At 35.6% G+C, this 12636-nt stretch overlaps 3 protein-coding genes across 3 annotated transcripts; 2 read left to right on the forward strand and 1 right to left on the reverse strand.

The window, feature by feature from the left end:
- The first annotated feature begins 935 nt into the window (after positions 1-935).
- Positions 936-6296, forward strand: LOC113677047 (uncharacterized). The gene is made up of 5 exons (XM_027193792.2): positions 936-1337; positions 1707-1800; positions 2452-2611; positions 4500-4652; positions 5095-6296. Exons 1-5 carry the CDS (start codon positions 1201-1203, stop codon positions 5292-5294), a joined length of 744 nt encoding a protein of 247 aa, XP_027049593.2. The 5' UTR covers positions 936-1200; the 3' UTR covers positions 5295-6296.
- A 152-nt stretch (positions 6297-6448) lies between these two features.
- LOC113677046 (coiled-coil domain-containing protein 166) lies at positions 6449-11658 on the reverse strand. Its single transcript, XM_027193791.2, has 7 exons — positions 11392-11658; positions 10986-11039; positions 9886-9940; positions 9442-9586; positions 8394-8473; positions 7486-7662; positions 6449-6978 (listed from the first exon to the last, which is right to left on the reverse strand). The coding sequence occupies exons 1-7, from the start codon at positions 11508-11510 to the stop codon at positions 6730-6732; spliced, it is 879 nt and encodes a 292-aa protein (XP_027049592.2). The 5' UTR covers positions 11511-11658; the 3' UTR covers positions 6449-6729.
- Positions 11642-12632, forward strand: LOC149038825 (uncharacterized). The gene is made up of 2 exons (XM_089184321.1): positions 11642-12273; positions 12379-12632. Exons 1-2 carry the CDS (start codon positions 11806-11808, stop codon positions 12628-12630), a joined length of 720 nt encoding a protein of 239 aa, XP_089040447.1. The 5' UTR covers positions 11642-11805; the 3' UTR covers positions 12631-12632.
- Positions 12633-12636: the final 4 nt, after the last annotated feature.

Raw genomic sequence — 12636 nt, forward strand, 5'->3', positions numbered from 1 at the left:
TAAGATTTCTAAGCTTGTTTCAAGAAACCAATAATATGTATAGGTAATAACATGATTTGGAGAGCTATTTGGTGTTAATAAGTATGAGTAAATCGACTAAATTTTTCAATTAAAACAAAGTAGCACGAGCCTTTAGGACAAGTGCAGTTAACCAGTTCTTAGTACACCAAATTGCAAGAGGAATCGTGTTATTACTTGTTAACAATGTAAATGAAAACCGAAAAAAAACGTCACAGACGGTCAAGACGGACGAAATTTTGAAAGCGTGTGCGCTAGTTGTAATTTGCACTCGTGTGCACTTGTGTAACATGAGAATGCATGTTTTCAGTCAATCAGAAGCGCGTAATTTTTTTTCATGTATATCATTTTAGAGGTAGATGAAACAAAACTTTAGCAACTTTTTACAAACCAGCCCATTACTGAATTAATGAACTGTTTGTAAAAAAAATTCTTGTATTTGAGCGACTGAACTTTGCGATTTCAAAATGGATGTGTTAATATAGATAACAACATAATTTTGGGTGCAATTGTTGTTAATATGCACGATTCAGTTCGTCGAAGACAACAAAAATGCACGAGCCCATAGGGCGAGCAACGTGTAGTTTTTGAACAATTTCCCCGCGATTATTTACACCAAATTGCACGAGAAATCATGTTGTTTCTTGTTAATAATTTACATGAAAAAAGCATCAGTGAAAGTCATGACGGACGAAATTTGGCAGCGCGCGCTTATTGTAATTTGCACTCGTGTTACAACTTTGCATTCGTGTTACACGTAAAAATATACTCGTTTTTAACCAATCAGGTGCGCCATATTGAAGAAATGTAAAATGGTGTCCGTGTTTACATAGCCTAATGTAAACACGCGGGAGGTTGGGAGAACACGAGATAAGCATCAGGCTATTTAAACACGGAAACCATTTTACATTTCTTTTATAAAATAACTAATGAAAGAGGAACGAAAACCGTGTTTACAACCGCTCATGTAAAATGGTTTTATGGCCAATCAGAGCGCACGTACTGTTTGAATTATTTTATAATTATTCATAAATATTATTTAAGTGGTAATTGAACTTCGTGTCGTACAATTTTGGTCAGAAATCATGTAATCATCCACTGTATCGATCAAACCGATCGGTCGGAATCTGCTAAGGCCTGGGTCTACAACTGATTTGGCGGGAAAGAACCAAGTTTTGCAAAATGGCGACCAACTTGTTCGAAGCAAGTGAAGTTGAACCATGGAAGGTAACATTTCAGCTATACGGAAAGATGTTAAAACTTAGAGCCGAAAAAGGAAAGGAGGATAAAGCAAAGAAGCTGTTGGATCTTGACAACTGGTGAGTGCGCAGGAGGTCTTCGTGAAATCATAATTATTGTAGTTGGCGAGGAATCGAACATTTTCATGCAGAGAAAGGTACAATTTTAAATGGGAGAGGTTGAATGTAGGTTAAGCATGGTTCAAGATCCTCCTTTGCTGTAAACGTGTTTTTATACATTAAATACGTTTTGTGATGGTTAAACTTACATGTATGTAAAATTCCCTTTAGCTCCCTTCCTCTCTGCTTGAATCCCACAATAGTGGGATTATGAACCTGATAATTTAAACATTGTGCTGCTTAAGTTTATGGTAAATTTTGGAATATGTTTTTGTTTAGTTCATAACAAGCCAATTGTTTTTAATGGCACTTTGAAATGTACACATGCAGGTTTCAAAACCAGTTACCTCAAGAAATAAACAAGAGATCAGAAAAATATATAACACTGGAAGAACTCACAAAGCTTATGGAGTGGAAATTAACAGTAAGCTATTCTTAAAACTGCTATTAAAAAAGGATGGTTCAGTTATGAGAGACGACTTAGTTCTGTCTAGTATTGCTAAAGGGAATCTGAAGTGTGGACATGCTTATCAATTTTGCATCACATTCCAAACCTCCACCCCTAAGTTTTATTTTTTATTGTTGGCTTCCAGTCTACTGTTGTAAACTGTACATTGTCACATTCTCAAGAATCAAAGGACATTTCAAAAAATACAACTATTCCTGAACAGGAAAACCAATTTTATCTCCAGTTGAATTGATTTTCCTACTCTAATGAAAAAAAAACAAAAACAAAATAAAGCAAAACAAATAAACAGAACAAAAAGAAAAGCCAAAATTGTTTCTCTATGTGAGATGTAGGCAACTGTATTAGAAACCAGGAGAATCATTTTACATTTGAAAGATACATGTACATAAAGATAATCTGGGAAAGTTGAGAGATGTAGAGATCTTGATATAATTGGGGTGCTTTTGAAATCCTACAGGGTTTAGTGTCTGCCAGCTTATGTGTAAAACCCTTCTTAATATTTCATATGAGATTGTCACTTGGTCAACAATGAATGTACAGATTCATTTTAGTCATATGAAGTCATATTGATCAAAGAATATTAAGTAAGCTATTGTTCTTTTACAGCGTGGGAAGTTCAGGCCCCGCCTGACTCAGCTTGTACAGACAAACACCAGTGAAGCTGTCAAGGAGGTGACATGCAATGCTTTCAAGTGTTTACCTGATGTGAAATTGGCCATCACAGAACTAACAACATTGAAAGCTGTTGGACCAGCAACAGCTTCAGGTCAGTGAAAACAGGGCTTCTCAGGCACCTTAGCAACATGTGTTTATTGATGACAATATGTTGAATATATCGTAAAGTGTCTTTTTGAAGGTCAAGAACTATTGAGGTGAAGAAAACATTCATCCAAGCAAGTTTGGTCAATAAATAAATTACATTCTTGAAAAGTAAATTCTGAAAGCTCATCCAGGATGTCTTTGTTTTGACTTTATTCAAGATTTATCTGTTGCTTTTAAACCTGCCAGAAAACTGGTCATTCTTCTTGTGAAACACGCCTGTAGAATTTAAACAAAGTAAGCCAGCTTTGGAATGGTAATGTCAAATGGTCAGGAACCAACCAGAACTCCATTTTGCCTGTCCAGAGAGTCAGCCATACAATAGTAAAAGTATCATCTGACCAATTAACTGGTGAATTTTCACTAGCCACTGTTTTGGTTTTACCTTGTTTTGATTTTTCTCTTATGTTTCTCTGTCTAACCATAAAAGATATTATGTGTAGCTTAATCAAATTGTTGCCTAATTGTATGCGCAGGTTTAATCTAGCTTTAATGAAAGTTAACTTATTTCATGAAAAAGTTCAGGTATAGTGTGTACTGTCATTGGTTGAAAGAGCATGTTCCATCAGAGTATAAAACACACAGCCAAGCTAAAGCTGTCACCCAATGTGCCAATTAATACTATGTCTGACCAATTACTTGGCCTTCTCTATAGTGTTTCTTTGTAAATTGAAAGTGAAATTTCAGAGCAAGTGAGTGGGCAAGTAGCAACACAAAACCAAATAAAGGCTTGTAAACATGCCAAGCACTGAAATTAATGTTATTGTAATGTGAACAGAGACAAAAATCCTCTACAAGGATACAAAATGGACTGTACAAGTTTTGGAGGTTTTCATGCGTAGTTAGATTGTAAGCTTACATACAGTAATAAAACTCAAACACAGCTAACACTCATGTAGTATATGATGAAAAATATAACCAAGCTGGCACAACTGTCGCAATTCATATAAATCATGATGGCGTCAGAGATCATGCAGAGGTCCATCGTGGCTGGCTTATCATGGTAATCTCTGATCATCACAGTGAAGTAAGTGTCAGAAATTACATCAACCATCCTTAGAGTAAACAGCTAAGAGCTTGCTCTGATATCCTTTCCAATGCGTTGAGTGGAAGGCCACATTAATCACTGCAGCTGAATTTTACGGCGTTGTCATCCTGAGCAATCTTCATGTTCCTGTGAATTCTGGTTTCATTCATTCATTCATAAAGCATATGCCTTGAGAAATTTGTTTCCTAATTGTTTCCTAATTTTGGCAGGATTTCACTGAAAATTTAACTTTCAGATTCTGTATTAGAGACTGGAAAAACTTCAAGCAAAAGTGTTGAATTCAACCTGCCAAACTATTTCAGTTTGTGAACTATTGCAAATTATGAACTTTGATTTTTGAAATTCAACCAATCAGACTATATGAACCATTCTGACAAGGATTCTGATTGGCTTATTGTTTTATGAGTGTAGATCATGCTGGCAACATTTCTGTTTGCTTTGAAAAGAAAAACTTGTTTTGAAAGTAGTAAGTAATGCATGGGGAATTTGAAGGATTCTTTACTATAAAACAAGTAAAGAAGCCCTGACTGTGCTCATTCTGTTGTAAAGCACTTACACAAGGTGAAGGGAGCCACTCCCTACATGTGCTTTACAACAGAACTGAGCACAGTCAAGGCTTCTTTATTTGTTAAATATTTCTTTAACTTGTAGTTAACTACATGTAATTCATATGTCTTAACCTGTGTGTAACATTTCTCTCTACACTATCTATCATACAAGGAGAAAAAAAATCATATGAATATTTTGGAATGTTGATTTTAACTTTTTTCATAATTAATATATCTAGCAATCTTATGCGCTGGTTGTCACAAAGTACCATTCATGGCAGATGAAGCAATTCAAGCCATACCAGGCTTTGGAAAAATTGATTACACACTCAAGTTCTATCTCCAATATCTTGACAAAATAAGAAGTTGCCTTAAAAACTTATTGAAAAAGGGTAAGTACACCTGTTACTTCAAGTCACTAACTGCAGCTTACCGTATAGTGAAACACTAAATAACCCACAGACATTTATGCTTAATTATGATGTTTATAAGTTGTGGCTTACATCCCAAACAACCTTATAATGATTATTAGAATCGCAGGCTTCTTTTCCCAGATTGGCACAACAACAGTAGATCATTAAAACAGTTACAGTGTCACTACTTAAGCCTTAATTCAATTCTTCTTATGGAACAAGGTTGGCAAAAAGTGGGCAAATGGCCTAGAGTTAGAGTTAGGTTTTTGGTCCTATTTTCTGCCTGGGGATAGAGCAGTAAGTAGTCAGGGATTTGCATCAGGTTTGCATTATTTCAAGGAAGCAATGATACTTACTACCAAAAGAAGCAAAAGCCAAGGTTATGAAGCAGTATTGACAAAATAACTTTTTCTTTTGTCAGACCCCAAAGGAGAGTGGAATGAACATAAGATTGAGCTGTGCCTTTGGACTCATGTTGTGGGACAAAGGTATGCCCCTGAAATGTTCAACAACAGAACTTTGACTAAAAGAAAAAGGACCACAACCAATGATGAAAGTCAGGAGACACCCAAGAAAAAGAAGGTCAAAGAAAAAGTGCTCAAACATTCAAAGGCAACATAGAGGATGGTAACCACTTATACCTGGTGAAACTTCATCATGCACCACACTTAAGGGAAGGCCCAGGAACATGCAACAACATAGGTGTATAACACACCACCAAAACTGAATCTGTAAAGCAGAAGTTTTAATATAAGCCAGATAGTGGCAATCTACTTCCCCCGTACATGATCCATTACTGCCTTCTGTTCAGCCTGCTAGGAGGCTCTTTTGTTTGGATATGTCCTTGCAGTGGTCACTTATGGGAAAAGTTATCTAAAACCTAAGGTTGTTTACTTCATCATCCAGGTATAGCCAAACTGGGCACACTTGTTTTTAAAATTCTTTTTCCTATTTTGTTTTTTATAGTTATTATTATTATTTGACACCATAGATCTTCCATGTGGCTGATTTCCATCGTGTGATAGCATGTTTCCCTTGCAATATTAAATTATAACTGCAGACAATCAGCCAAGAATACTACTAACATGAATTGTGTCATCCAAAACAGACCAATAATAAATTGACAATAGTGTGACACAACTAGAATAGGTTGCAGGCATTGACATTAAAATCTTAAATGTTGTCAATGTTCAAGGATAAAAGTTGCAAATGATTTTGCTTAGATGAAAAATAAATAATTGAAGTATCACCTTCCAAAAATTTCTACTCTGATTTACTTACCTCCATTAGGTCCATTTTTATATCACTTTTAATCCTTGCAATATGATTAGCTCTCAGCATTGTGATGATTCTTAAATCGCATAATAATTTTGCTCTGAATCAAATTTTTTTTCCCAAGTAATAAGAGTAGAGCAATCAAGTGAAACAATAAATCAGATGTCAAGGCCAATAAACTTGCAGCAAGGAGAAGGACAAAGTAGAGAAATTCTGCTCTTGATAAAACCAGCCCAGTACTGGGTAATTAAAATATTCATGTTGACTAAAATTGTGTATCTGGACAATTAAATTTCTCAGTTTGAAAATGGATGTAATAAAGCAGCAAATAAACAACATGTCAAGCAAGTTTGGTCTGAAATCATACTTACAGTTTCCACTTAGTTCAATTATCATTATTTATCAAATGGGGGCCATTGAGTGTTTCACTTACCTGCTGACAAATCACTAGATTCTTTACAATCCAATTAGTTTGAACGATTTTCATTGCAGTCAAGCAGTACTTGTACCCTAGGTTTATTAGGTTTATTATGAGCAAAAATCATGACATCTTTAATGCAGTAAGTAACATTTTCAATGTAAGTTTGTCACATGATTTTCCAAACTTTTCATTGAAACAAGGATCTTTTCCAAAAATGGTCACTACAACCCAAAACAAACTGCAAAAACATTTCACAAGGGAATAAATAAGTTTTGAAGTGGTGTTCTCAACTCATTTTCTACCTGGTCCCAACCACAAAATGGACAGAACATGTTTGTCCTTTTATGGTCAATTATGCTCTTATTGTGGACCCTGTTCTGTACTTATTCCAAAGTTCTGGTGAAGCCTGTTTTGCCTTGAACCCCTGAGTTTCTTCAGGTCTCTACTGTATTGTACTTCACGCAAAAGTGTTTTATGTTGTTTTTCAAGTTCTTGGCGATGTTCATGAAGGGCCCGTGTTCTTCTGATTAGCTGTAACAGTTCTTTCCGCAACAATCGGTTTTCGTCTTTGATCCTGTGCGTGTGCTCATCTAAACACTGTTTTGCCTCCTTAACATGGAAAAAAGTCAAAAACAAAAAAAGTATTAAACACTTGATATATATATGTAATTGTTATCCAGCTGTGATGACCTGGAATTATTTCACTGCTTCTTTTGATGACTTAGGAATCATGAAGTCAAATTTTAGTCCATTCCCTTTACAGCTTGGAACAGCATGCTTAAGATTGCAAAAATCTCATGCAGGCAAAGAATAACTTTCAGTTATCAATGCACATGAATTTGAAGCATCATAGCCTTTCTAAAAGAATTTAAGTTCCACTGATAACTTAAAATTTAAAAAGGACAAACTTCTTTTCCTTGACAGTCATTTAACCCTAGGTTCAAAGTGGGTGCTGATTTTTAACTAAGTTTTGTTCCATTTTTGGAGGATCACTTTTGATTAAATCTGTCAGTACAACATTGAATTCGCCATCAGATAAGACCAACCTGCTGGTAAACAAAAGAGGAAAAAAATCCTTTTAAAGTAACTATGGCACACTTGCTGTGGTTCTCTAACCTGTGAGGCTTGTTGTGCCATTTCTTGAATTTTATCATCTGATTCCCTTTGATAGCTTCTTTTCTCTCGTAAAAACTGTGATTTAAGCTTTTGTATTGCTTCTGAGTGTTTTCCTCTCATCATGTGAACTTCCTGCTCCAGATGTGCAATCTCTGCCTTTTGATCACGCTGAAGAGTCTTTGTATATACAGGAAATTTTTTTCATCAATTGCAATAATGAGAGTGAGCATAAACTACAACTATATATGTCTTGTTCAAGATTTACCTTGGTTTAGAAATTTTTATTTCCTGGTGTTGCACAATTTGAGGTTAATCAGAATATAAATACAAAAAAAAAAAAATAGACCAACACCAAATACTGTTAGAGTTCAACTTAATTAGAGAAGATTTGATCTCATAAAATTGATACATGGCAAAGCTGGAGCTCACATTCATTGTCCATCTAACTGCTCCCAAAAAACACAATCCTTTGCTTACATTGCCCCAAAATTTGACAAAATAATAATTCCCAAAGTTTTACAAAGTAATGCTAGTGCAGGGTGGAAGCTTTCCAATTATTATCACTTTCTCCGCAATTGTGGTCCATTTTGCATGCAAAAATGGAGAATTTGGCACTGTAAAATGTATATTAGCTTGCACATACATAGGTGTGATTGTTGAGACTATTTTTTTATCATTTTTTGTTGTCATTTTTTGTTGCCCTCCAAAGAATAAAAAAATAGAAATACAGTTTATGTTCTTAGGCATAAATATATTTTGGGCCCTTCCCTGATTGTGCCTCAGGCCTAGAGCATATTTATGTGCAGACAGAAATTGTATTGTTTTATTATAACATTCTATTTAATGCATGATGTTTTTCAAGCATCAGTAGCAATTAGTTGTTGAGTTACTGCATAACAGACTATTACCTGATACTCTTCCAATTCAGCCAGTTCATTATTTGTCAGGGCAAGTTCAGCCTCTTTCTCAAGCATCAGTTGCTTCAAAGCTGTGATAAGAAACTCACCAATTGTTGTCACTGTGCTATGGATATAGTTAACTTAGTCGCTCTCCCCAAGGAAATTCCCTCCCTGTACACATTTATGGGTACACATTTATGGCATCTGCACCCCTGTGTGACACTGATCAGGAATCAGGTATCCAGTTAAGAAACCTTGAACAAATGAGTTATCAGTAATCATCTGAAAACACTTATAGAAAAATTTGCACAATAAAAACAGTTCAAACTGCATCTGTGGCACCTTGTTGCTCACATTATAATATTGTGAGGAAACTTTTGTGTGACAATGTGTTCAATAACATTTATCTGATTTTTTTAAAATGGAGTTTGATTAATTTCAAGGATGCCAACAGGGTCTCAAAGATTGGCCACCTCTTAGAACCAAGTTTCATTTCCCATGGGAATTGTGTCTACAACACCAACTCTTGTAAGGCAAAATCCCAATGGATGAAATCAGCTTATGTAATTCCCACATAATTCAGATCACAAGATTCATGTGGGAGGTTATAATTATACCCTTTGTCATGAGGGTAAAATTATTATATAATAGATTTTAGATGAGTAAACCAGAGTTTGTTTAAACAGAACAGTTCTAACCTCCCAAATGAATCTTGTGAACCAATTGGCTGGAAAGAATTAAAAATCTAAACATGTTGCAGTAATCAGACTATTTGGAAACCCTGGCAGCACATGGTGTACATAATTACGGTATGTACATATATATATATATACATCTTGGTGTGTCTTATCTACAGTACCAGTAAATCATAGCAGCTAGTAAAGGTGGCTGTTCAGTTTCATTGAGCTTCATACAACATGTATATATTTTTGGTGTAATTTCAACTTACCAACAACTCTTACAAAACCTGACAATGATTCTTTCTCAGGTGATCAAAGTAACAATCACTGACATTATATCTCACTGAAGCGTGTGAGCTCTAAGTAGAAAGTTGTACCTTGTTTCTTCTCTTGATATTCATTTAACATCTGCTCTCTCTGCTGCTTGATGTTCTCCAATTCTTGCTGATTGCTGTCACTCAGTGATATTATTGTTGTTTGTCTCTTCTGTGTCTTTTTAGCCATGTAGGACATGTACTCATGCTTTACATTCAAACAAGACTTATTTCAGTTGTTAGTGGTAGCATTAAATTGGTACAGAATTAAAGACACCAAAGCAGTAATTTTAGGTAGAACAAAACTTAGTAATGATCCATGTCAAAAAATGTCCAATCTCTGAAAATAGGACTAACATGTACTGGTACAGAAGCAAATGTTATTTCATCATGTATATGATGAAAAAAACACCTTCCACCTGAGCAACTACCTTCACATGAAAACCATGTTTACACAATCATATCTGCCAGTTGAGCATTTTAAACAATCACATCTATTTTACTCACACTTTCCAGTCGAGTTTGTTGAGCCTCTTCCTGGAGCCATTCGTTTTCCTTCCGTCTGATTTAAGTGTTAAGAAACTTTATTTTGCTAATATTTCAACTGTCATTGAAATTTTTCCTGAAAGATTCTCCAGTTCTCAACACAAAAAAGTGTAGCTTAAAGATCTATTGTTCTCGCATTCAAAAGTATCTCCAGAATTCTCATTATGAGGCAAGACCAAGGGTACCAGTACCAATAGAGAATCTTTTGCTTATAACACTTAATGATTGGTAAATAACTTAAAAAAGAGGATTGTTAAAAAAAACATATACATCTGCTAGCTTTCCTAGTAACGTATTTATGGACCCTAGGGGATGCTATGATTTGTATACTTCAACATACCTATATCAAAATTAAATTTGTCAATGTCTTCATCTAACACCCTCAGCTGAGAAAATGTAATTTTAATTAAATTAAAATACCTATTGTGAATATGCAGACTACAGAGAAGGATATGCCTTATTAGTTAAAGCAACATTGCTTTTTATAGAAGAATAGTTTTCATGAACTGATGATAATTGAAAGTGTTTCATTTTTGTGTTTTTCTCCAAGGACAAGCTGTGAATATCGATTAATTTCGGGCTCTTTATCATACAATATTTGGACCCCACTCTGAATCAGTTAGCTACTAAGAACCCTTTTCTACAGATCTGAAACCCAAAAATTTCCTTACAAGCTTTGTGTAAATTCAAGATAAGTATGGCAAAACTTTTTATGATAAAAGTGCACATTATTATGAGTAGTGCAAGGGACTTAGAAGCTTTGAAGCATGGTTTCCATCAGTCTTAGTAATCCTTACAATCACAAATGGTTCGTACATTACAGGCTACAGTCTCGTCTTGTTGAGGTTAGTAAAAAAGATCTAGTCTAAAAACCAAAGAAACACACTCGTTTACGTACTGCATCATGGGAGCGAAACCCAACATGACCAGGTCTAGTGCATGCAGTTACGATAACAGATTCAAATACAGCGAAATCATGTGAATGGGCGGTGAATGGTCATAAATAAAATATTCAATCATCCGATCATAACAAAGAAAACCTTGCCCATTCGAAAAGATACAGTCCTTCAACCTCTCGCTTAAGATTTGATAATTTTTCTGTTAAAACTTCCAGTCTACAGATTAAGAAAACATAATTAGTTGACCCAGTTTACTCAAAACTGAAGTACAGACATAGTATGATAAATATCTCCCCTTTGCCACGAGAATCATAGTATATTTGCAGCACAACCTTCAATCCATTATCTAGTCCTTGCAATTTCACAATTTAGCTAGAGACGCATAATATTGTCCAGGATATCATACTGACAGACATAACATGGATAAGAACAAAGGCTTATTTGAACCGGTGGTTTTAATTGCCTGAAAAATCACTACTTTTCTTTTTCTAAGTATATAACGCTTTCTTTATACATTGCTGTAACACGTTTCCCATAAAAATAAGGCTGAGTGAGAAAGCTTACTCACTCTCTTCTCAGTTCTTGCTCTTTTCCCGTAGGTTCAGGCTTTCCTCCTCCTTCTTCCTCTTCCTTTTCACCTCTGCTACTTCCTTTTGCCTTCTTTTTACCTTTCTTTTTGGCTGGCATCTTTACTTCACGTACCGGGACTAAGTAAGAACTGTATTTATATCAGTCGATATAAACAATCTTTCAATTTCGGTCGTTAAGGTTAATGACGCCTGCGTTTGTACAGCGGTAATGCAACGGGTAGTTCACGTCGCCGTTCCTCACGTTGTAACCCAGTAACTACTGGACTTGTAATGACGTTGTAACCAGTAAATTAATGCATTGTAATCGGGATAGACCTATTGACAAATCTAGACCTGGGGGAGGGGTGAATGAGTAACTAAATTGCCCATAAGAGACGCCATATTGGATTTTGATGGGAATGGTTTTAGGGCCGGGTAAGAGGAAAGGATTTTCCTCCTTTAAAGTGGTAGACAGATCAAATAAAACCCGGAAATCCACCGTCCAACTTCCTTCTACTCTGCCTCTGGAAAAAGAGCAACATCGTAGTGTGGAAGATGTGGAACAAGGTGAAGAAGAGGAAGATCCGTGCGCTTTGTGTGATGGTGACCCGCCAGATTCCGACGATGATGTGGTGCCCACTTCCTCCACCAGCTCCTACAAAATGCGCAAGGAAAGGCTCCACAAAAACTGGGAATCCTTGCGATCCACATTGCTGAAGTTCTCTGTTGAAATGGAAGGTTTCGTGCCCCATCAATGTAATTGTGGTAAAACGGTGGAAAGTCGATGCAGGGATTGTAGCTTTACGGCATACTTCTGCCTTGATTGCTGTAATCACCAGCATCAGACCAAACATCATTTTCATCACCCAGAAATAATACAGGTATGCATGACCTTTATAATTATCAATTTTGTTTTTTGCCTAGAAGAGTAACCCGGGTTTAAGAAATTTATTAAGCTTGTCTTTTTTTTATACTGAACTTTTCAGGACGGTGTTTGGAAATTGCACACTGTTCCTGACTGGACATTGAGTAATCCCTATCATTCTTGCTCATTTTCCTACACAAGGGAAATAACGGTTATAGATGAAAGAAGTAAAGCTATCCCTAAAGACCAAACCATGATTGTTGTTCATGTTAATGTAGTCCTGGTATTCACTTTTTGCAGTTATTTAATATATTGTAAACATTTATATTGTTTTGGTGAGCTTAATTCTAAGGTTATTAAAATATCGATATAAAGTCAG

This window comes from Pocillopora damicornis, chromosome 10, assembly GCF_964200805.1.
Source record: "Pocillopora damicornis chromosome 10, jaPocDami1.2, whole genome shotgun sequence".
In the NCBI taxonomy this organism is placed as follows: domain Eukaryota; kingdom Metazoa; phylum Cnidaria; class Anthozoa; order Scleractinia; family Pocilloporidae; genus Pocillopora; species Pocillopora damicornis.